The following is a 24,945-nucleotide window of genomic DNA, read 5'->3' as shown; positions in this document are numbered from 1 at the left end:
GAGGGGAGCGGGGGGGGCAGGACGAACACCACGTTATTGGTGAGGCCGGAGGCCGTGGGGACTCACTTGCGAGGCCGGTATTCCTCTTCGTCCGCCCACGGGGGGGGGGGGGCCGCAGCAGCTCGGACAAACTCTCCCGTCGGGACCCCGAGCGAAACTCCCAGGGGGCCGACTGGTCTCGCACTGCGGCGCTGCAGGGGCCGGAGACCCGGCCAAGAAGCCCCGTCCTCTCCGAAGTTCCAGCGGAGGCAGCCGGATGATCAATTGCCGTTCCGCTTCGCGGGGGAGACTTCGCCCAAGTGCTGCCGCCCTCTACCCGAGCCGCCCCGAGCAGGGCTCGCAAGGGCAGTCAGGGCCGTTGCCACAGAGTTGGTTGGACCAAGGAGGCAGTGAGCTCTCCAGGCGCACTCCACCCGCCGGGACTTCGTTACAGCCGATGCATTTCAGATTCCCTCGCCTCAGGCATAACGCTCCTGCAGGGGTCTTCGTTGTCCGTGTATTCGCTCCTCCGTCGGTACTTGGTGTCTATCTCTGCAGTATGGGCCATCCACCAGGGCCGCCATTCCGGCACGGCTCGAGTGAGGGGTCCCCCAACAGGGGTTGCTCGAGATGGCGCGCTCCGCCATTTTGGCTTTCCCGGTGCCAGGATGCACGGCTCCAAAAGTGCTCTAATCACGAATCTTCAGCCTCCCAAACACGCAAGTGGCCTCAACAACACATCTTTTCAGTTCTGTTTTCGTGTGGGGCAGAAATTCTTCATATGAGCGGGCTAAAATTGGTGGACTTGGGCGCTTCGGACCAGAGCTCAAAGGAGACACGTCCGCATGGTGTGCTGCCTGGCCACGCCCCGAAAGGTTGAATCTTAAGTACTGCTGCCAAAGCTATCACTTAAATCTGTTTTCCTCGGCTGGCACGGATAACCGCAGTCATGATGTGATGACCCTGTTACATAGGTTTCTATACGTGGTAGGCGCACTCCCATTACGCATCCCGGGCCCGGCAATAAAAAAATTACAAAGGGAGGTGATGTCTTTTATTTGGGGCAAAGGGGGAGAAGCCGAGGGTCTCCAAGAAGGTACTGTTTAGACCACAAGTGTTGGGGGCCTGGGGGGCCCAGAATTTCGAAGATACCTAGGGGCAGCACAGATAGCACCCATGCTGCAATGGTCAATCAGAGAAGATCAAAACCGGTGGACAATCCTCGAGAGTGCTGCTACTAAAATTCCCCTGGGGAGCCTTGGCTTCCTAGCAGCAGGACACAGAGGCAAGGGGGGTACATTGTTGGAATCCACCAAAACCACTCAATGGTATTGGGACAAAGCCTTAAGGGGCAGAGGAGTGAAGGTGGGGGGAGGTCCGCTCGCCCCGGTGGCCCATAATCCGGACTTCACCCCAGGGATGCGGATCGACTTCTGGGCACGTTGGGGAGGGAGGGAACAAACTCTGCTACTGAGGGATATGTACGCAGACGGGGTATCCCTCACATTTGAAGACTGTAAGGCCCAGTCTGACATACCGGAGGGAGAACAGTTCCACTATATCCAACTCAGACATTGGATCTCCAATACGGAGGTCCGGGAAAGAGCAGCTAGAGACCCGGTAGGGCTGGAATTAACGATACAAGCAGGTCAGCCTGAAAAAGGGGCATCAATATTTTACCGGTTGATGGGGGCGGTGGACCCAGAAGAAACTCACGTATATGCAGAAATGGGAGGCAGATGTGGGGAGCCCAATTTCAGAGGAGACCTGGGGTCGCATATGGTATAGAGCCGCAAAAGGCTCCAAATGCACCGCAATTAAGGAGGCGGCATACAAACTTTGTCTACGGTGGTACATGACACCATCACGTATGCAATCCAACAACCCGGGGTATCCCAATACTTGCTGGAGGGAATGTGGGCAACCTGGGGACTTGATTCACCTGTGGTGGTCATGGCCGGTGGCAGAAACCTACTTGAAAGAGACCTCGAGTCATATCAAAGACATAACAGGGGTGCAGCTGCCTCAAGACCCAGTGGTGGTGTTACTGGGGGAGGCAGTTGAATGGAGCTACGGGAACTCTGAAGCCAGAGCTAGTCTTGTCACCAACATGCTGAGTGCAGCTAGAATCACTTTGGCACAGGCATGGAAGAATAAACAAGGACCGGTGGTAGCCATGTGGTGGGTGAGACTGTGGGGCGTGATGGCAATGGAAAAGGAACAGCAATAGCGCATGGCTCCTACTCGAAATATCTGAACACTTGGATGCCGTTACATGAGTTCACAGACGATAGAGAACAGATGTACTTTAAACCTAAATTACTCCACAAAGTGTCCATCATCTAATGATTAATATGAACCTTGAACGAAGGGGAAAAAGGAGACCTTACCCATGAAATATTCAAGAAAGCCTGAACAGCTGAAGGACTCCACCTAAAAGTTTGTTGAGGGGGGGGGGGTGGTTGGAATGTTTTAACAGTTACAACTCATGAGCAATGGACTCCGGGGGAAAAAAGGGAAGACATGGGTTGTGCTACTGGTTGTTATTTTTTGATGCAGGCATATCTAACTGTGCTCGTGAAAATCAAATAAAGTTGGTTAAAAAAAAAGAAAAAATCTGTTTTCCTCTCGCCAGAAGTTACTGTTAAAACATGTTTCCAGGAGTATAAAAAAAAAAACTCTGCCACTGCCCCATCCACCGGTTTCTCTCGCCGTGCAAGCTTGAAATGTCACAGGATCCTTCTTAAAATCGTGGATGCGCCCCTGTTAAAGAGTCAAGCGCTGGCCTCTCACGTGGTATTATGCTGCAGTGATCAAGTTGAAATCCCACGGAAGGGCTGTCTAAGTCCTTCATCCTTCTCAGGTAAACTCAATACCATCATATGGGGGTAGTGCTTAGAAGCAAGAGGACTTGGACATTAAGCGCTATTTATAAGAAAACGAACTATGAAGAGTGTGTGCCTCGACATCGGACGGTTAATTTCATGCTTAACAAAACTTTTAAATAAACACAAATACATGAACAATAAACAGAAAATGGCTTCTCTTAAAGTGTTATAGTCGCTAAAGGCATTAAGAACAGGCCCCCGAATTACAATAAATGCAAACAAGTGATATTACCTGTAACTGCTTTTGTGATGACGAACGAAACACCATGTTCTCGCTTTCCTCTGGGCTGTAAGTAAAATAACATTATTAGACATCATGTAATACTATACTCATATACATCGACTTGTGTAAGGTGTAACTGTAACTAAGGCATGCTCATATGACGTCTGAAGCAACCGGGGAGAAGCAGGTGGAGAAGAAGCCAGGACACTTTGCTGGCTAGTTTCAACAACCCAATAATGTTTCACTGTGAACACGTACCTCTAGTTTAGTAACAGATTATGGGCCTCATTAGGAGTGAGCCGGTCCGGAAATAAAGGTTCAGGTAACAAGTTACCAGCACCTGTTCCAGACCGACTCACTCCGTGTTTGCTGGTAGTGGCTCTGAACTACCGGCCGGCCTGACAAAGTTCAGGCCCCTACCAGCATATTTTTCACTGAAGCAGGGCACCGTTACTAACGGTGCCAGTGCTTCAAGGTTCCCATTCCCATGGGGTCCTATGGGCACTTACCGTACCACCGCCACTTGTGATATCTCGGTAGCACCGGCATGTCAGGTGGTGGTAACGGTAATACGGGGTTGGCGGCAACCTCGTAATGGGGGACAATTACTGAGAAACACGATCATAACCAAAAAAGTAAAGAGTGCAAACAAATACACAAAGAAACATGGTTAAAACGAACACATACTCTACCCACACACAGAGCCACACAGTTGGGTACTGCTAGTAAATATAAAAGCATTGACAAAGCCAATAGGCCTGGATTTGCCCGTGGTTATGTTTATAAACCAGCACAGCATTACTGACTGTTAAGGCAGTGTTTGTACCCCCTCTGTTGAGGATGCTAAAACCACTAACCCTAGGGGAAACGCTAACACACCTGACAAGAAGGAAAACCTAAACCTCTCTTAAGGTAGGTCACATGGGCAGAGCCACAAGGCTCAACTATCAGGTAGGTACAACTAGTCCACACACGTATACATAGAAAATACACCACACTGATTAACTGAAAAACTATCAGTTTAAATAAGTACTGAAATAATAAACTGTATTAAAATATACCAGGCAAATTTATAAATAAAGTAAAGTCTCCTAACCCCAATCTCTGCATGTGGGTCCGCTACCTGTGGTGAACACCCAACACCAAATAAGGAGCTGGGAAGAATCAGAAACCATCAAACGTAGCAAGCAGGTAAGTCCCCTATGGGCCCGCACACTAATATGCAGTGTCCTAAAGAAACAACCCAACCCTAGTGCATGCGGAAAGCCCGATAGCCGGCGGTCAGCACCTAACACATATGGTAGAGCATTGGAAAAATTGGGAAACATAATTTTACCAACAGGAAAATATGTAGAAAATACTTAAGGCCTATAATATTAATCCAACATTATTTGGATTGCCAGGACATTATATCACTTATTAGTACCCAGCAGTGGAGTGGGCGGCCTCCCTGCCAATCAATAAATCGTTATAGAAACAGTTGCTTTTCTTGACCATTTCAGGAGAAATAAACCACATTCTTACCATAATTAGTTACACTATTGGAGGTAGATTCACCATAATAAAAATGCAGGGTATGACTTTAAAAATCAATATAAAATCGCAGTTAAGTGCAAATATTATGAAACTTAGTCCAGAGCTCACTTAACCCTAAGGGGAGCCAGGGGCAGACAAGTGCGTCAGTGTTAATTTCAGGAGAGTTCCAGAGTAAGTTCAGAGTCACACTGGAATGAATGGGAAAAGTTAAAGGGGCATCCGCTTTAATGGAGGCAAGTCTGATCTACCCCAAAGATACAGATTCTGCAATGAGCAACCCCAGCAAAGGCAAGGGGAGTCCCCATGGAACGAGTCCTGAGTTTGAAAGATGGACCCAGGACTCCAGATAAAGCAGTAGCAGAACTGGAAGCCTCCCAATGAAAGTCTGTGGGAAATGCAGTAAGGGCTTGCCTCCAAGGAATCTCTACCATGGACATGAGTGACACCCGAGGGGGAGCATGTTGTAAAATCGCCCACCCCAGAAGCCCAAGGTAAGTTCTCACATCAGTGGCTGCAGCAACCCAAATCAATCCGGTGAGTAAATGGCTCTTTTCCACAGGTGAGTGTAGTTTTCAGGATTCAGTTGCTAGGGATTAGAACCCTGGGCCATCACCGATCCAAATGACCCAGGAAAGAACCAAAAGCTTTTTCTGCAGCATCGACCTTCAAGCCAGGAGTTGAAACTCAGGCAAGGAAGACTTGATATTTCACTGTGTCAAACAGTACAGAGGAGGCACATGTTTAGCTGCACCTCCACTACTAATTGCAGACTGCACAGCGCGATCCATTAACAACTGGTGCTATTGCATTCCCATACATCCAGTGTTAGCGCCCAAGTGCACAATGCTGTCTGTTATAAGCCTGCAGTGGCGTACTGACTGAAGTGTTGCAAAACGCTGCGAAACTTAAAGAAGCACGCATTCTGATTTTCCATGTGGACAAAAGTGACACAAGGGTAGTTTGTCTGCAGGTACATTACTTGTGCGAAACTGCACAGCTCTCCGTGTCAATAACGTGTGGTACTCAACTGCTGTGGGCATGTGTTAGAGCCAGATTGAATAGCACCGCCAATTAACGGCCTACTTCATGCACTGCACGTGTGTGCCCAACTGCACAACTCCGCATATCAAAGCCTTTAATTGTGCACTGCTGTACACTAATTACTGGTGCTTAGCACCACAGCACTGTGTAATACCTTACCTTTGTACATAATGGTGGCAGGCCCCCTCAAGAAATAATAATCAGCGCCTACCCAAGCATAATGGAGCAGCTAGCGCACTTAACGCAGTAAGTATAATAAATATGAACGCAGCATATAGGTTAGCGAAACATCAATGCCCTACAAAAGCCTGTAAAAAAAATAAAGGAGCACAGATTCGCAGCGCTGTGTTTCACCTGGACAAAAGTTGCACAAGAATAGCATAGCTACAGTTACATTAAATGTGCCAGACTGCACAGGGTAGCACATTAACCACGTGTGGTAGTGGTCTGCGCAGTAACGGGTTAGTGCCTATATTGCATATCGCCAGCAATTAACAGAAGGCATGGCAATTTTGGATAGAAACATTTTATGCCTTTGATTCTGCACCCCTGTACACCCATTTTTTGTAGACTCTTTCCACAGCATTACACATTGCCATGGTACGTAGATTAAAATGGTGGCATATCCACGCACATCAGAATAGCCTACCAGCAAAAAATGTGTCGGCGTTTAATCAAGCATCACAGAGCAGCCTCCTCCCTTAGCAAGAGAATAACAATACAAAGACAAGATAGACTAAATGAGCTCATATGGGCTGAATTCTACAAGTCTAGCTAACACTTTACACAGGGGCCCTGGCTTTTATGCACTCAGACGACGTTTTGCTAATTTTTGAGAAAGTTGCATGCTTCTTTGTATTGTACATCTCCCTGCTTAACTTCAACTTTTTCCCCATGGGATCGAGAGAGGGTAACGTTGCATCATTATTATGGCACACAGAAATGTTTCAGTGTTTAGATGTAGTAAGGGTGCAGGAGTACGAGTCTGACACAATGGTGGCATGGTGATTGGCAAAGACTTTTATTGTAATAAAAGAAAAAGAAAAGACAACCTATCTTGCCCTATTCTAACAGGAATGTCCCTGCCTCAATTAAAAGTACTACAGCGTTGTCAGGATGTCTAAAGTAAAACGTACACTGTCTTGTGTCAAAATCCTATTTCCTTCCCTTACACTACAAAATAAACTAAATGACGAGTTTCAATAGTTCCAAACGGAGACTATACTTTGAGGGCATGTGTCCCTTCCTCAGGTTAGAGAATGTCGTTCTGAAGCAACCTAAAGTTCCAGGTTCACCAGGTTCTGGAGTTCTAGTTCATAAACAATGTTCCTTATTTGTCAGTTGTTTTCACTATTGTTTCCTTGGGGATTAGCCATCTTCATTCTTCCTGACCAAGGGGATGACACCCTCCCCTCTGGTCCCAATTCACAGTGTCAGGGGAATTTCTCCCTCCCCTAATCTTTCTGATAGTTCAACACTGATGGGGGGGTGGGGGGGATGTCTCCCTTCCCCCTGACCTCGCTCAGGCTTCTCAGGAAGTTCAGCAACAGACGGGGGAGTGTCTCCTTTCCCATGGCCTCTCTCAGGCTTTTCAGGAAGTTCAGCAACCAATGGGGGAAATGTATCCCTTCCCCTGGCCTTTCTCATGTTTTTCTTTCTTCTGGACAGCCCTGGTTCACTACCCTGCCAGGGGATGTCTATCTGCTCCACGGTTCACGCTTCAGGTGCCGGTGCCAGACCCTTATTTATGTGTTCTTTCAGCTTGTAGTATCTGGGAAGCTTCTTTCCCCAACTACTGCAATGAGGAGGAAGGTTTAGGAGTCTGCTCATTATGTGTGGGCGTCCCAGACCCTTTCTCTGCTAATCATCCACCCTTTGGGGTCCCACCAACTGTACCGGCAACCCAGAGCTTCACAGGGTGCTTACAGGCACTCTCCAGTTGTATGTGGGTCTCTCCGACCTCCCGCTCCATCTGACTTCTGCAGGGGCTGCAGTGCTTCTGCAGCTTTCCTCTGCCTTCGGGTTTTGAGTCTCCCTTTGAGCATGCACACCAGGGTCCTCGACCGGCTGCCTGTCTGTAGCTTCTGCTCATCTACCAATCCGTCCACGGCAGACCTTCCCCGAGACGTCTTTGCCTTTGGGTAAGCGTCTCGGTTCGTGCTCTCTTCACCTTTCATCTCTTCTCGCTTTCGAATATATCGGGTTCTCTCCAGCGGGCTTCTCCTCAAACAAAGTCATTCATCCCTTTTCGTTAAGAATGTTTAGTCAGTCCGTGTTAGTTCAGCGAGCTATTGCACATTACTCTGCGTTTCCTCCTCATTTCAATGATGATGCCTTCACTCTCTACTGGGTTGTTCGTGTTCTTCTTCGTCCTAGTTTTATTTATTTATGCATTTGCGAAGCACAGAAAACCCATAGACATCAAGGCTCTGCTTACAGACAGTGGTATCAAGTGACAGATAAGGAGGTTTCTGAGTGTGCCTTCCCTAATTCAACCAAACTCTTCCTCATCTCAGTACTTCTAGAGAAAGTGGGATCATCTACCTTACAATGAAATAAGGAAGTGTGTGGGTTAGGTAGAGTTGGAATAGGGTAAGTGGGTGAGATGGGGGTTACCATCTGCTGGACGTACTGCGGTCTCTCCGGATAATTATCCCGGTTTCTATAGGGGAGATCCCCCCCACGTGATCCTCCTGCTGAGTACCACCACCAGGGGTCTATCAGGTAGCAGCCTTACCTCCCGGGTACATGGGAAGGGACTCCCTCTAAAGAAGCAGCAATGGCATCCTAAAATTCTGCACAACGTGCATTACTTATGCCAGACTCCAAAGCACCACCTATCAACCACATATTGTGCTGGACTGTACAAGCAGCACAAATACAAAAAAGCACTTAAACGCATCAAGCAGGACATTGAAATCTGTCCCCAATGCAGATAGTTCCACTAGTAGCACACAAAAGAATATTCAAGGTACCAGGCATCATGAAAACAAACCTTAAGCCTGTTAAACCTACATTCAGAAGATCTCTCCCAAACTTCAACAGCTCCATTGGCCCTAGCAAAATGGCTGAATCTATACCATAGCTTTGGGTAGTTGGGTAGGATGGACTGACCCAGCACGCCCAAGTAAAGCTTCCTTAAGTCACCTTAAACAGCTCAACTGGCTCTCAAAAAATGGCTGATGTTGGAATTCAGCTTTCAGAAAGATGCACATATCATGTTTCAACAAGCAACTCGCTGTTAGGAAATATTTCTGTTTTAGCCAACTTCCCCTCCATATTCCAGGGACTCAAACATTTTGCTTATGTTTTTGACCTGTCCTGACTAGTTACAGAGATGTGTAGTGTGTAGGCATGGAATGATGTGAGGACACAGGGTGTATTGGGTCTACACGAAGCTTAATTATACATTAATAAGTATAAATATATCAGGAGAAGGAGGGAGTTAGTGTCATCCGTCTGCCGAGTCTCATGGCTGTTGTCCTTTGACTCGCGTTCGGATTCCCTCTGATGCAGCCGAGTTCCATGCTCGCTCCTGAGCACAGAATGAATCATGCTGAACATGAAGGCTACACATCTCCCTTCCTTTATAAATGTCACAAAACGAACAGCTAAAATGCTGAATGTGGAACTGAATGGAAGTTCACACATAGTCTTCCATACGCCTTGGTTTGCGATAAGCTCTTCTCCACCTGGACTTGCAAGTCGTGTCTCTGATGAAGGCTGGCAAGGAAATCACTTCAGATTTATTTGAAGGGTCTTTTTCCCATTCTTCACCCCAGATACTTTTCTTCAACAACTTCCCCTCTCATTGGTCTCGCTCAGGCATCCACCACCATGCTGACCACTACTGACATTCACGTCTGCTGTCGCTGAATACCCATACTCTCTCAACATTCCAAATCCTTTCATCTTCCGTTCTGACAGAATGCTTGAATGCTTCCAGAACTCTAATTGGTCTAGACCATTTACACGGGCCTTCTCCCAGGGCAGGAGGGAGATCAATTCTAACCTACAACGGTATCTCTGTCATACTTATTTGTGGACCTTTTCTCATCCTACACGGATTTGTTTTTCAATTGCGTATTTCTGATCTTATCACATACTACACCAAAATCTTTCTCCACTCCATTATCTTTGTTGTCCAACCATAGTGGTGCCAATTTTGTGTTCAACTTCCTCTCTCTGCTTAGCTCAAACCGAGAAAGAGCAGTGGTGGAATGCGGTGTGAAACGATGCGCCACAATCGTCCCCTTAACAGCTTCCTCCCAATTAATCCCATTGGACCATGCCGACCTAATAGTCTGCTTCAACACTTTGTTAAAGCGTTCTACTGTCCCATGCGTCTGTGGGTGGTAAATAGCACTCTTTTTGTGTACAATGGAGTACTTACAGCAGAAATCCACCATCTCTTTAGATATGAATTGAGTACCATTGTCTGTCATGATACTCCCTGGGTACCCCTCTCTCTCGCACAAATATCAGATAGGAATTCAACCAGTTTTCCCTGTGATACTTGGTGCTATCAACACCTCTACCCATCTAGTAAGGAGGTCAATTACCACTAGGCAACATTTTTGTACTCCATTGCTATTCACAGGGCCCCAACACATTCATGCCAAGATCTTTCCATACTTTACTCGGAATTTCGGTAACTACAATAGGTTGTTTCACACCAACACAACTCTTTTCACCATTACTGCAAAGGATACAATCTCTGATGTAACGTTCTATTTGCAGATCGCATCCAGGCCACCAGAAATCATTCCTTATTCTCTGTTTAGTTTTTACTATTCCCTGGTGACCTTCATGACCAAGTTCAATTACTCTTCGGCGTAAGTTTGAAGGTGGAATTATTTTGTCTCCTCTCATGATGATATTATTGTGTACATGTAATTCATCAGCAACAAACAAATAATCCAGAAAATCTGCTTCTTCGAATCTGGCTTTACTCCATGGACTTTGACTGTTGACTAGTTACTTCAGACATTCTAGCACTTTGTCATCCTTCTCAACACTATTCCATTCCATCCTTGAAATGGATGCTGCCTCAATATTCAAAACAACTTCCATATCTTCATCCTCATCTATAATCTCAGATATATTAGTAAATCAAGATAAACAGTCGGCAGTGATGTTCTTAACTCCAGGAACATAACGTACGGTGCAATTATATTCTTGAAGAAGCATCACCCACGTCCTGATGCGATTGGATACTTTGTCTAACCCTTTAGACATGATGACATGGACCAAGGGTTTATGATCTGTGCAGAACTCCACTTCACTACCCCAGATAAATCTCCTGAACTTTTCCGCTGCCCACTTTATCGCCAATGCTTCCTTTTCAATGGCAGCATACGATCTTTCAGCCCCGTTGATTAGTCTCGATGCAAATGCAATTAACACTTCTCGGCCCTTATTTTCTTGCGTGATGACAGCTCGAAGACCTATATTACTAACATCAGTAGTAATGATGATGATTTTCTTATTGCTACTGAAATTTTTCAACGCTGGGGCCTTGTCTATTGCAGTTTTAATAAATTCAAATTCTTCCTCGCATTCATCATTCCATTCGAAAGTTTTCTTCTTGAGCAATTCTCTCATTGGTGTCGCACTTTACTGTATTGGGACTATTATTGAGCTTGTTCACATCATTGTTGATTACCAAGACAGATTCTTCCGCAATAGAGTCTATTTTTACTTGTAGTTTACCCTGATGCGTCCAGCTCAAAAGTGGTGTTTTGCCTACGTTGGTAATGTAAACTTTTCCTTTGGCTTTCCTACCTTTGAACTTTAACTTGCCCCAGAACCAGCCGATTGTATCAATCTTTACACCGCCATAGGCTCTGGGTTTGATATCGTTTTCGTGCAAGTACTCATGCTTTTCTTTATTCCACAGTTGTTGCGGTATCAATGTGTATTTCGCACTGGTATCAATCATCATGTTCATTTCTACTCCATCAACAGAAACTGTAGCTTTGGGGCTCTCTAAGACTTCTTCGTCATTGTCATCCGTTATGGCAAATACACATTCTTCACCTTCTTCTCCATCGCTGTGATCACTATCTAAATTTCCCCCCATCAATTAGTGGACGTATTACGAAATCTGCAGCACTTGGAATAATGGCCCTTCACTTTGCATCTGCTGCATATGATTTTTATTGCTGGACACTCTGGGTCGTTGGCCCAATGATTAATGCTGTCGCACCTATAACATTTCCCTTAACGCCTTTTTTTTTAATTCGCAGGTTGCTCATTTGGACTTTCTCTCCTGGTATAGTTATTGAAACTTCCTTTTTGATTGGTTCTGTACTTTCCTCTGTCAATTTGTGGTGATTTATATGATTTACCAAACGCTTCCCTTCTGACAGAGGTATTGTTAATCATGGAAATAGATTCACTATCTTCAGCAACATTGCACAATACTTTTGCAGCTCTCATGTTATTGGTTTCTACTTGGACAGATTTCCTTTTGTTCTCTTGTTCCTTTACACATTCCTCAGTGTGTTCAACTTCTTTCGCTACTCTTAGCACAATATCTAACTAAGGATCATTCTCTGACCAAAGTTTTTCTCTTACTTTTGCACTCCTGCACTCCAACATAAACTTGTCTCTTAGTCTTTCGTCTAGTTGGTCATTAAAATTGCACGTCTTGGCAAGTTTTCTTAATGCAGTAATATATTTCTCAACACTTTCTACCTCCTCTTGTGTACTCTTTCCAAACTTATATCTCTCCAATATGATACTTATTTTCTTCTCGTAGTGTTTGTCAATCTTTTTGACTGTACGTTCATATTCATTGATATCTACATCCTCATCGACTGAGTTCTGGTAAGGATTCTTACTTCTCTTGGCCAGCTGGACCCAAACAATAAGGATTTTCTCTTTTCTGCACTGCAGTTCGGGCCACAAACCACTCCTGCATAACGTTCAAAGGAACGGATCCACCTCTTCCATGGTAAGCTGGGTTAATTGGCATAAGGCATAAAAAAACATGGGAGGGGGAACACTGCTGAACGCCATTGATGTCACAAATATATTGTAATTTAATATCTGTCAACAGTGTGCTTGTGCTGTAATATTCTAAATATGAGTTGGTACTGTACCTATATGTATTATCTTTTGTATTAGCCGATGCGAAATTCGATGATTTGTATACTTGTTTGGCCTTCCATACAATGTATAGTTGCACTTATTTATTAATCCCAAGGACTTTGTATGTTCATGAGTGCATTGTTTGATTTTCACTGGATACTGTTCAAACCCTGGTGCAGGTGCTGTCTCACCTTAGAAAGAATACCGAGGCCAGAAACAGTCTGATTTGCTCGTTGCCAGACACACATTAAATGAGTGTGTATTGCTTTAACAGCATTGGGCTTGATCCCTCACTGTACTACTGAAACGCACATGCGCGCATGTGTCTTTGAGGAAATGGATGTGTAAACAGCTCCACGGCAGAAAAGGAATGCAGGCGTCCAAACCGGCAACCCCAGGGGCGCTACCAGGCTCGGATTGAGCGGAGCAGAGACAATGACGGAGGAAGGTACGTTACCTTGAAATGCTGCTGATATTCGCTTCGTCTGGGGCCGCTGCAACGCTCGGGCTTGAGCGGAGCGGCCTCACAGGCACATAATAAAATGCCCGTCGTAGCTGTAAACACCACGTCGCCAATTTGTAGTGTGTAGGCATGGAATGATGTGAGGACACAGGGTGTATTGGGTTTACACTAAGTTTAATTATACATTAATAAGTATACATATATCAGGAGAAGGAGGGAGTTTGTGTCATCCGTCTGCAGAGTCTCACAGCTGTTGTCCTTTGACTCGCGTTCGGATTCCCTCTGATGCAGCCGAGTTCCATGCTCGCTCCTCGGCACAGAATGAATCATACAGAACATGAATGCTACAAGATGTGAATCTTTCTGCTGCTTTTTGCTCATTTATCAAAGGGAAACTGACTAGTTCTTCTGACTGTCAGTAATGGGAAACTATGTTTCCCTTTTGTCTTTCTACTTTTTACCTTCTTCGGCATCTGTTTAACATTGCACGCAACATCTTACAATGCAGTACACTGGGGATACTTTTGTGTCACCCTAGACTCTTGCCTAACTGATTTTTGGTTACTTTTCAATGTTCCTAAAAACAAGCTGGTGGCAGCAGATACCTTTTTACAATTTTTGCTACATTTTTTGCATGTACATTTACGTTTACTGTGATTGGCTACTAAAAGTTGCTAGTGTCCAAAGATGGCCGTGCCCCAAGATTTCTTTGCTTGTTCTTTGGCCATTATGATGTTTGGCCTTCCTCCTGCCTTACATGGTCATGCATTTGCCCGGGAAAGCTGCTGTTTTCAGGGGCTAGTGCATGCCATTTATGTGTGGACCCAAGAAGTGGGTTGCGACTGTCTGGTCCAAATCCAATCCACAAATCCAGCGAGTCTGGTGTGCGCGCACAAAAGAAACCCACAGTGGTCCATCATTGGACCACTGCTAGCTGAGTGAGTGGTGCAGATACTTGCTGTTGGAGGGCCAAGTTTGATCACTCACCTGAATTTAGGATAAGAAGAGGAGTCCTGCAGCCATTCCAGCAGATCCGAAATTGAGCCATTTATCCTTTGTAGCTATGCAGCCAAATGAAGAACCGAGGATGACTTCTGAAGAAGCCTGGCAACCTTTCATGCAACTGTCCCAGTGAAGTCCTGCTGGACTACCTGATCTCAGAAGGCCCTTATCAGTGTTTCAACCCTTGAACTGGTGGGACCAACCAGTCTCAATGCCTCCTCATAATCCTGCTGCCTGGAGCCTTCGGAAGTGTCCCTGGACCAACCGGTGGACTGAAGGTCACTGAATTGGGATACCGTGCTAGAAGCATCACCGTCCCGTGTTTTCATCTGGAACTTCGACGGTGGCCAGCTAGTCCTACATGTCGCCTTCATGCCAAGTTTCATCTTCCCAGCATCAAAGGATCCTGTCCTGGAAGCCGGTCTTTCTTCGCCACTGGAGAGACACCTGCTGTTGCCAGTTTGAGGCGACTGTTGCTGGAACTGGCCATCCCCCGTCTGGTCGAGAGTCCTGAAGAACCCTGCATCAAGTGCTGCTGAATTTCTTCTTTGGAAAGGGCTGCACTCTGAGCCTGGACCAGAGCAGAATCTTCCTTACACCCGCAGCTCCTGGTCAGCTTATACTGGATCCAAAGGTGGGAAAACCTACCTCCAGCAATCCCCATCAGAGCTGCTGAGTTCTTTGAGAAAATCAGAGTAAAGGTGGCGAGTAGCCGCAATACTTACAGTTGCCCCCATCTCCTCCATTCTAAAGGTTTGTGAGGTACTTGGATGTATTCCATTCTTTTGCTTTTTAAATGTTTGCTTAAAAAACTGTTCCAAGTGACAGAAAAAATATCTTTCTTAACAGTAAAATCCTTGTGAAGTCTGTTGAAACATTTCTTACCACCACCGGAACTCTTCCTGCCTTTGTGCCCTTTCCTAAATGAACTTTGTGACTTTTGGCCACAAGGGCCCATTCAACCTAGGGCTTGGACTCAACGTTAGGGCTTCTATTCTTGTATACTGGTTCTCTCATTGCATAACTACTGTGAGATATCAGAAGGTGTCTCAGCTGCTAGTCCCAAGGGATCTGTCATTCAGGTGACCAGGACACGGCCATCACTTTTGGATCCAGTTCCTGGGGGTGGGCAAGTGCGGGAGGATCACCTGGGTGAGAGGTCCCCGGGGAGGCGGCAACCGAATGGTGAGACGCGGTATCCCTCTCTTACCTGTAACACATTTACCCCATCCTATGTTAAGGGACTTCAATTCAGCACACCAACTAAGTCAATGCCTGGTCTGGGATGCCCAAGGGAAGCCCTTATCTATATATTTTTATGACAAGTTATAATCTGGATGATAAACCCTTATATAACACCCCTCTCTTTGAATCCCCCTGACCCCACTGAGCCAAGAAGTAGGTTTGTTTTGCAAATTAACAGATTTATTGAAAAATTAAACAAGATATATATATCACACTTTTATAATGAATTAATATTTGATATCACACTTAAGAATATGAGAGTGATCAACAATGGATAATATTACAATTGTACGCTTTTGTAATCACTTAGAAGTTGGTATAGAATAATAAGATAGCTGGGGATGCTTTATGGTTTCAAGGAAATTCAATGATGGAAAAGAATGCAGCACAGAATAACTGAGATGGGTTCAACAATAGATAATATTATCACTTTTTCTTTTGACCATTCACTCCCACCCTATGCAATATAAGGAGATGGAAGAAGAGCACACAATTTCAGGAATACAAACACAATGCAATACAAATTTCAGTTTTCCCCTAGCAAGCTTAGAGCAACCGGTATGCTTTGAAAACATGCAGAAATATTTTGAATGGGATTTGTACTGAAGTGAAAATATGCTAAAAATGATTTTAATTCCCTATAGGAGATTCAGGGTAGGTGATAGCTACTTAAGATTGGTTGAGGTCAACACTACCAATTATTCAGGAATGGTTATCAGACTGAAAACGAATCTCAGAAATGCAAAGCAAAAGCAGCTATTTTTTTTACAAGTGGTGAAATTCAGCTAGTGGCAATTCGCGGCACTTTTTCCGAGTGCGTCGAGCGCGATTACGGAAAAACTATAAGGAGTAGAAAGTGTTAGGCGTGTTGGAAAGCTTAGATTCTTAGCTTTAAAATGAAAGTTAAATCTTGTTCCTAGCACATACGGATCAAAAGATACGGACGTTTTTGTGAAGGTAGTTTCTCGAAATTAAAGTAAACTTCAGAATGACAAAATGACACTTTTACAGGTTTAATCAGAAAATGGACACACGATTTCTATGATGCAGTTCTGGACAGGTGAAATTGGATGGGATAAGCTTATTTCAAACTGATAGATGACTATGCACAGTTCTGGCTGGGTACTCACACTATAAATTTGAAATAGGCCGTCAAGATCTGGTCAGGTTGGCTGCGGTTCTCTCGCCACGGGACGGTCTCTGGCACTGGTTCTGCTCACAGCGATCTGGTCTGGGTCTGGTCTGTGGTTCTGGATCTCTGGTTCTGGTCTCGGCACTGGATACAGCTCTGCTTTCTGGGTTCTGGCATAGGGTTCTAGCCAAAATCAAACAGCACAGCCCGGCTGTTGAGTCAGGTTGCAAAAGATTTTAAGGCCTGCTGAAAAAGGATTCAGCTGGTGGTTCAGGCCCCTCTGCTACAAGTTCTGGAGTCTGGATTCTAAGTTCTGGATGGTCCTTCTTGATATTGTCTGGCCCAGCAGAGTGCTTCGAAAGAAATCAGTTTGAAATGGAAAATGAATGTCCCTACCTGGGTCCCAGTGGCTCCTTTTATGTCTTTAGAAAATGGGTGTGTGCGTGGGCATAACTAAGCCTGCCCCTCACAACTTATCATTGGCCAAGCTCTCCTCTCTCCCTTGATTGGGGGAAGGAAATGGAGTGTCATCGTGATGAGGTAGGTTTATGGGTCAGAGGATCCTCCCCTTGTCAATTTGCACACAAATCTATTTTTGATCCAAATAAATATTTATCTATGTACAATTTTTCTAATATTACATGTCCAGTTAACCTATTTTCTGTAGCACCAAATCATCCGGTCCCTGTCTTTGTAAGATATCGTGTCCACTTCTGACAGAATTCTGCCCTTTTCATCAAGAACACAACCTCTAAACTTTTCCAGAATTTGCACAAACATACGCAAGGAATATGGGCATCAGATGATAAAGTGTCATTTTTAACATACAGACATTTGGAGTAATACCTTATTTTCCGCTACTACCCCCCAGAAAATACCACCGAGTCCTAACACCACTTAAAATGTGCACAGAAAAATCACAAGAATAAATGATATTATTATATAATTTTGACAATTTCGTACTATGAATTATCCATCTTTTTAAAATTATGCTCTGGCCCAGATGGGTGTGGTTTAGGTTCCAAAGCACATGGGGGGATTTCTGTCTGTCCCTGCCTCCAGCTCAGGTGGCTCCAGGAAGCACTGCTCCTCCCAGTTTCTTCCAAGAGGAAGCCATTTACGACCCCCCCTAATTTAACATTTGCCTGAGCCAAGGAAAGCTCATTGTTCTGTTTCCTGCAGCCCCAGGTATCCCACCCCTAATTCAATCAGAGAGGTGTGATCTCCTTTTGGTAGTGCAGCAGAAGGGAGGCCAGGCCTGGGAATGCAGTTGCTGGGCAAGTTTCAACTCCTGTCGGGGGTAGTTGCCGGGCAGAATTCAATCTCTTCAAGCCAGGCTTCAGCCAATGTCACTTTTGTTCCAGTTTTTTTCATGCAAATCAAACTTACAATTTTGACACATGCAGCTAGAATGCTGATTCTAAGTTCAAAACTATGACATTTAAACAGTTGCAACCTATGTGACACTCCAAAGTAAATCACTCAATTTATTTTAAACATTTCGATTTTAGTGGCTTTAAGTCCAATTTCACTTGAGCTGCTGACATCCACAGCTCAACCAGTTTTATCATCAACATTATTTTAGGCTCTTCATCTTTCCAGATTTTGTATGCACACAAGACTACATTTTGCCAAATGTCTGCTGGTGTTCAGTGAGATTTTTGAATATCTTGCAATGTTTAAAATAGGCATTTTGAGCTTGCATTTCAGAGAAACAAAGGTGATTTCAAGGCGCTTTTTGAGCTAACCAGCACTGCTGTTTTTCCTTTGGCACCACGTTTCACTCATGGTGCTTCTGGCCCATCACGCTCGCACTGGTGGGTGGCAGGTCAGGCGACCATTTTGGTGTGCGAAAAACTGCGCGGTTTTCCTGGATTCTGGTGCAAATGTGGGCTTTTCAGCCATCTTGGGTTTTCTAAGCCCACAGCACCAAATGTTGTAGCATAATGATTCAAACGTAGGTCAAGACACCTGACACCTACCTGATGGGATATTTAGAAACTCAATTCCCCCCACCCTTTTCCTGCATGAACACTTTTACACGGACAACCCGCTCTGGGAGAAAACAGACTCACAAGGCGTTCTACCAACCCACTGAAGTTCAATAAACACCCTTGAACTGTGATCACGTGTGTGTGTCTTCACTGTTTGATGCCATGCCTTCCTTACATGTAGTTTCAGGAGTGGGATATGATTCAACTGACAAAAATTGAAAACTCATGCTGATAACCGTCATACCACAAGAAGGAGAAAATCTGATTATTGAACACCTTGAGTCTGATAGAATATACACCATAAAAGAGGCCTTGTTCTCCCAGCTTCAAATCCCAATTGGCCAACAAGATTTGTTTTTCAAAACCCACTTATTGTTAGATACGCTTCCGCTGTCCCACTATAATATCCAACAATAGGATCGAATAGTCTTAGAAATAAGGCCTGTGCATCTCTTCACTAGACCTAGCGCCCTGAATCAGCCTTTCCCCGAACAATTTTCATTTGGTACCAGACTATTTTCAGTTACTGGCCCTCAGGTGTAGAGACCAACCCACCCAGATCTTCTCATCTGTCAGGATCCAGTTCAGAGGAGTCAGACAACTCCAAAACCCTTTCGGAGCTTGAGACCCTTTTTTTTCCGATTCAGAAAGTGTCATGGAGGGAACCCTTACCCCCTGGAAGATATGGCCGACCTTGAAGAAGTCATGGCCCAACAGGCCGCCCATCAGATGCAGGCCGAAATCTGTCTTAAGGAGAATTTAACAAAATTAGACTAGTTACAGGCCAGACCCATACTACCTCAAGGAATACTAGAACCTTATCAGGAGGGTGAAGATCTATGGAATTTATTTTTGAATTTCGAGCGATTAGCTCAGCAACTGGGGTGGGAAGAAAATCTAAACAAATATTTGGGACCCCTATTGAAAGGCGATCTACAGACCTCCTACCATCTACTTAACCTTGCCAAGGGAGCCACCTTTATATCCATAAAAGAAGGACTTCTTAAAAGAGTAGGCCAAACCGGTAACTTCCATCGACAGAAACTAAGGGCTATTAGATTAAACGCCAGGGAATCCCCCCACCCCTCGAATTAGGAGAACGAACTAAGAAAACTGTATCCCTCTGGATTAACAACAAGACCATGGAAGAATTGGTTGAAATGATCATTTTAGAGAAATTCACCAATTCTCTACCTCCTTTTTTACCTCCTTTTTTTACAAAAAGCGGTATTACAGCTAAACTGACCTACCCTAGTTATGGCTATTGACACTGCCCAAAATCACTCAGACGCAGAACAACATGTTCACTCTATACATAGAGGTGAAGAACAGAAAGATCACAAACCCACCTACTGTTCCCAAACCCAGGTACTAGATATGGGGCTCCACAAACCCAAAGAAGGAACCCCCGAAAGAAACAATAGAAATCAGAAGACCAGACCCGAAGGGTAGAGAGGAAAGCAGGAGAGAAGAATTAAAAGGAATTAAACCATCACCCCTATTTGTTTCTCATGCAATGAAACTGGCCCATTGGCTCGACACTGCCCTAAAAATCTAAAAGAAAAGCCAATGGAAATAGGGTGCCTCAGAGGAGACGAGTGGGAAGAAACAGACGCTGAGCTAGAAACCTTCAGTATACGTCGATGGCAGTCTTCAACTGATTTACCTACTAAATGGAAGGCTAGTCAAAATGCTAATTGATTCAGGCAGCAAACAGACCGCCAGAATGGCTGATTTGGTAACAGCGGCAGACTTAGAAAATGCAAGCCTAGTCAGAGTCACATGTGTACACAGAGATAATTAAATCTACCCCAAGGTACATTTGTACATTAACATCAGCAGAGAATCACGGCTAGTATCATCCGCCATTATTCCTGGACTTCCCGAAGAAGTCATTGTGGGAAGAGACTTTCCTGCATGTTCTACTCTCTTACAAGATATCCAAAATTCCCCTAGAGAGTTTGTACCTAAGGATTGTTGGCAACCTGACTGTTGCTCACAAACCTCTCCGGTGTGCGAGTGGACAGAAACCGATTCTCAGGAACCTACCATTCACTAACCGATTCTCAGGAACCTACCATTCACTTTCAAACCTCAGGAATACCTAATAACACAATCGCCACCTCAATCCCAGTTTGTACGATACATTCGCAAGACTAACACTAACACTCCACCCCTTCCAGAATGGAGGAAAACAAACATGGACAATGCATAAATCCCTGGATACCTTTTCCCCTTTTTCTCTCCAAGGCCTTCAAAAAGGAGGACCTTGGAAAAGACTAAGTGTATCTACATCGCATAGAGGAGGGGTATGTGAGAAACCAGAAGGTGTCTCACCCGCTAGTCCCCGGGAATCTGTCATTCAGGTGACCAGACACGGCCATCACTTTTGGATCCGGTTCCTGGGGGTGGAACAGTGCGGGAGGATCGCCTGGGTGAGGGGTGCTTGGGGAGTGGGACACCGGATGGTGAGACATGGTATCCCTCTCTTCCCTCTAACACCTTTATCCCATCTACCAGATGGGATGTTTAGAAACTCCCCCCTACTCCGTTTTCCTGCAAAAACACTTTTACATGGACAGCCCGCTCTGGGAGAAAACGGACTCGCACAGAGCCATGTGCCTGGCATGTCCCAATACTATGGTCAGGCGAGGTCAGGCAATTATCGACAATCACTCACACTTGACTTCCATTACACTTCCCCACACGGATAAAAGGCGAAGCACAAGAGCACACTCTGAGTGAGGCAAAACACACAAAAGGTACAGCAGTTTCAAGTCTTCATTTGAAGACGGGGAGAAAGACTGCCAGGGCACAAGCGGTTCGTGAGAGGGGCAACACCCTTGATCTTTTTGACAGAAAGCAGTCACTCTCCAGAAACCTTCAAGGCAGAAAACGTAAGCCGAGGAAACCAGGCTGACGAATCCTGCATTGTGTCGGAGATACCAAGGGTCCTCCTGTGTAACTGACCAGGCGGGGAGGAGCAATTGATGTTGTGGTATAGTCCTTGGTTCCAAGAACAAAGAAGCGACAGAGAACAACAAAGCCGGTGAGTTGGGCAGATTGATGCCAGACCAGTCTGTGTTGAAGTCAAGATTGCAAGCAGCAACATTCTGAAAATGAAAATTGTTAAACGCGTGTGATGAAAGACGCGAGTGAAGCGAAATTGCTGATGAATATTTGTACATTAGAAGAAAATATACAAAACCGTTGAGTGGTCCGGCACTGTGAATGTGCTCACTCCTTTCCCTGCGATAGCTTCTCCTCATGTGGCCAGGGGACGGCAGACGTTACCTGATCCTGACCCTGGGGGCCGCATATATGATGGAGGACCACATAGGGGGAGGCGACCCTCAAGGGGGATGACATGTCATCAAAGGAAGTCACATATCCCCCATTCCCTTTTAGAGATGTTCCCTCCCTACCTCATGCCTTGATAACATATTGTAACAATATCCCGCAACTACTTGTCAAATCCATAGCCAATATTCGTCAATATCACAAGGAAAAAAGCATGCCCGAAACGGATATGAGGAAGAGGCAAGGAGTGGTAATGGTTAATCCCAAAGAGAACCAACACCAGCGGTCTAGTAGCTGGGACAATCTGATTGGCCCAGTATGTTTCAAAACCATGCCGGGAAGGGAAACATGGAGTTCTCCAGCACAAGGCAGAGTGCGGTACCGGCAGCATCGCAGTAGACCAAACGGCAGAACGAAGTGGGTGGGAAACCCGCTGAACTACATGCTCAGGAAAGCTCAGCGGAGGCTGTGGCAGATCGGGAGGAAGCAAGTTGTGCTTCCTTAGTGCTGAGGGAGCAGGAACATGAAAGAAGACTGCACGGCTGTCAGGGGTACTTGCAGTGGCCGCGAGAGATGCGAGAGCCAGAAAACACCCCAACGTGGAAGCGGGAAAGCCGTGGAAGCACAGAAAGCAAACCGGTGAGCCCAGGGAAAGAGTTGTGACACTGAGGCACTGTCGGGCAAGAGAAGCAAGGCCCTAGACAGTGCAACTGGTGTCTGGGACTCACGGTATGGACTTGGGGAAAACCAAGAGAGAGCAACAAAAGGGACATTGTTTGTTAGGATCTGGCAGGGCAGTATACCATATCGTTTGTAGAGCAAGCTGAATGAACCCATTATAAAAATACCAAATGCAGGTTGTATAAGCAAGCTGCACGGAAGTCCTTGCAGGAGAGTATACCAGGCAAGGTCAAGTTTGTGGAACAAATTGTGTAAAAGTCCTGGTAAGAGAGAATACCAGGCCAAATCAAGTGTATATAAAGAGCTGCAGAAGAGAATCCCAAGGAAGAACCATGCTGTTAGGATTCTGAATTGCATTTGAAGGAGAAAGAAAACGTGGCAGGGGAGTATACCAAGTGTCCTGTGAATCCGATACCCACAGCCAATTTGCAGTACAGTTGAAGCGGATCCCAAGGAAGACCCATGCCCTTAGAATTTTGAGTTATTTTGAATGTGGAGAGAAACCTGGGGAAGGGAGCCATTTCCCCATGAGTGGATTACGACAACTAAAGGAAGGAGTTGTCCTCTTGGGTTACAAGGAACTTGGATGATTCTATGTTTTGAATTTTGCATTTTCTGGAGCGAAACCTTGGGAAGAGAGTCCTTCCCTGGAGCTGTGAACATTGACCACTTGGAACTATTTTGTTGGAGTTATAGGTTTGTGTTGGATTTGAACATTTGAGAACCAGAGACAATTCCCTTAGCATCTCAGAGTTAGTTTTAGAGTGTGAAGGTGAGGATAGGATTTTGGAAACAGGATGTACGTTTATTTGGGCCATCTTGACACTGGACAGACCCTTCATTTTGATTCACGTAGGGAAATACTTCTTAGATTAGGACAGCGAGGCATTTTCCAATCCCTTTTTCATTTAATAAAAATATTTGACCAAAACTATGAGTCCTGGGTCCGTGTCTTATTCCTGGCTCGTCACACTGCCTTCTTCTTCCACCAAATATGTCTGCATTCTTCCTCAGCCCCTGTTGGATATATGCTAAAAGGAAAAAGGCATTTGAAAATCGTCTGAACTAACTAAAATATGTGTTGCTGTTTTGTACAGCCCAACGCTGCAATCAGCTGCACTGGGATAACAAGATATGCTAAGAACAGAACACGAATGCATGAGTCTTACACAGTTTTACTATATTGACTAAATGGATTATTTGATGCTCCTCGCCCATATTGTGCAATGCTCATCTTGATGATTTAATTCAATGTCAGTCCACACTGAATCAGCACTTTGACGCCAAACTAAAGTAAGTTAAGCCATTTACAAATGCTGCATAACACAACATGTCTTCTTCTGTTGCAGAAGGTTCCTTGTTTGTGAGAGAGTGTTTAAAGAGATGATATTTTTGTTTTGGAAATATTAAAGAAACTTGGGTTTGAAGTGTACCTACTGCACATGTCCCGATTTCACCTCCTGCAGGCAATGTGCCCAGTCGAGGAGGCTATTTTGGAGAAAATTCATTTGTTTTGACAGGTTTTCATGGAATCCCATGCATCTTTTAGGGTTTACAAATACATTTTTCATGAAGATCACCATTTGTCGTGCCTGCAGAAAAGGGCCTTGTCTGTGCATCCATGTTGGAGAAAATGTATTTGGGTTGGAATCCAATTATCTCCACTTTGGCCCCAAGTACTGCGCTGCAGCTTGCCCATTTCCGGCATACTCAGAAATCCTGTCACACACAGAATTTTAATTCCCAGTGATTCAGTGGAATATACCAAACCACACACGGAAGTTAGCCTATTTTCCCATTGTTGACCAACCAAGTATGGCGCGTAGATTGTAGGTCTTGTTCAGTGTTGTACAAAAAGCAGGTTGTCTAGTAAACTGAGCTGCTTTCCCAAAGTGATCTGTGTTCACCCTAATACATCAGTTAACTTAACTAGGTAGCTGCAGCTTAAGCAACATAATGGCGTGGTATAGATACAATTACTCCGAGCATCTGCTGAAGAGGTGCTCAGTATTCACAAGGCCCAAGAATGCCCTAGCTCGCATTGCAGAGACCAATGACTGGCCAAGAGGCAGCCTCAGAGCTATATTCTCAACAAGGGACCTACACATAGAAAAACACAGTGAAGGCCTCCCTTACATGTCTATCCTCAGGGTCAACAACCATAGAAATAGCTGTTGTGAAGGATTGTCATCTGGCAACAGTGTAGAAGCGCTAGCTATTTTGATTTTTATTAATAATAAAATGATGCAGGTAATCCATCTCCGAAACAGTGGTCTGTTAATCAGACCCACATTTTATTAAACTCCCGGCAAAAGGCATAGTGTGCACCAGTGCCCTGCTGTCTCAATATCCTGAGCTGCAGAACC

The 24,945-nt window shown here is 45.0% G+C and overlaps 1 protein-coding gene across 3 annotated transcripts in view; it reads right to left on the bottom strand.

The window, feature by feature from the left end:
- NBAS (NBAS subunit of NRZ tethering complex) overlaps positions 1-24,945 on the bottom strand; it is a 3,456,930-nt gene that overhangs the window by 3,307,318 nt on the left and 124,667 nt on the right. For all 3 annotated transcript variants that reach the window (XM_069605942.1, XM_069605943.1, XM_069605944.1), the window contains exon 2: positions 3,100-3,154. In XM_069605942.1, the coding sequence (XP_069462043.1) occupies positions 3,100-3,154 (55 nt within the window). The remainder of the gene's footprint in view (positions 1-3,099; positions 3,155-24,945) is intronic.

The sequence above is a fragment of the Ambystoma mexicanum genome, chromosome 4p (genome assembly GCF_040938575.1).
Source record: "Ambystoma mexicanum isolate Mex_15411 chromosome 4p, UKY_AmexF1_1, whole genome shotgun sequence".
Lineage (NCBI taxonomy): Eukaryota > Metazoa > Chordata > Amphibia > Caudata > Ambystomatidae > Ambystoma > Ambystoma mexicanum.
The sequence above is the reverse complement of the archived record's forward strand: the minus strand, read 5'-3'. Positions and strand labels throughout refer to the sequence as shown.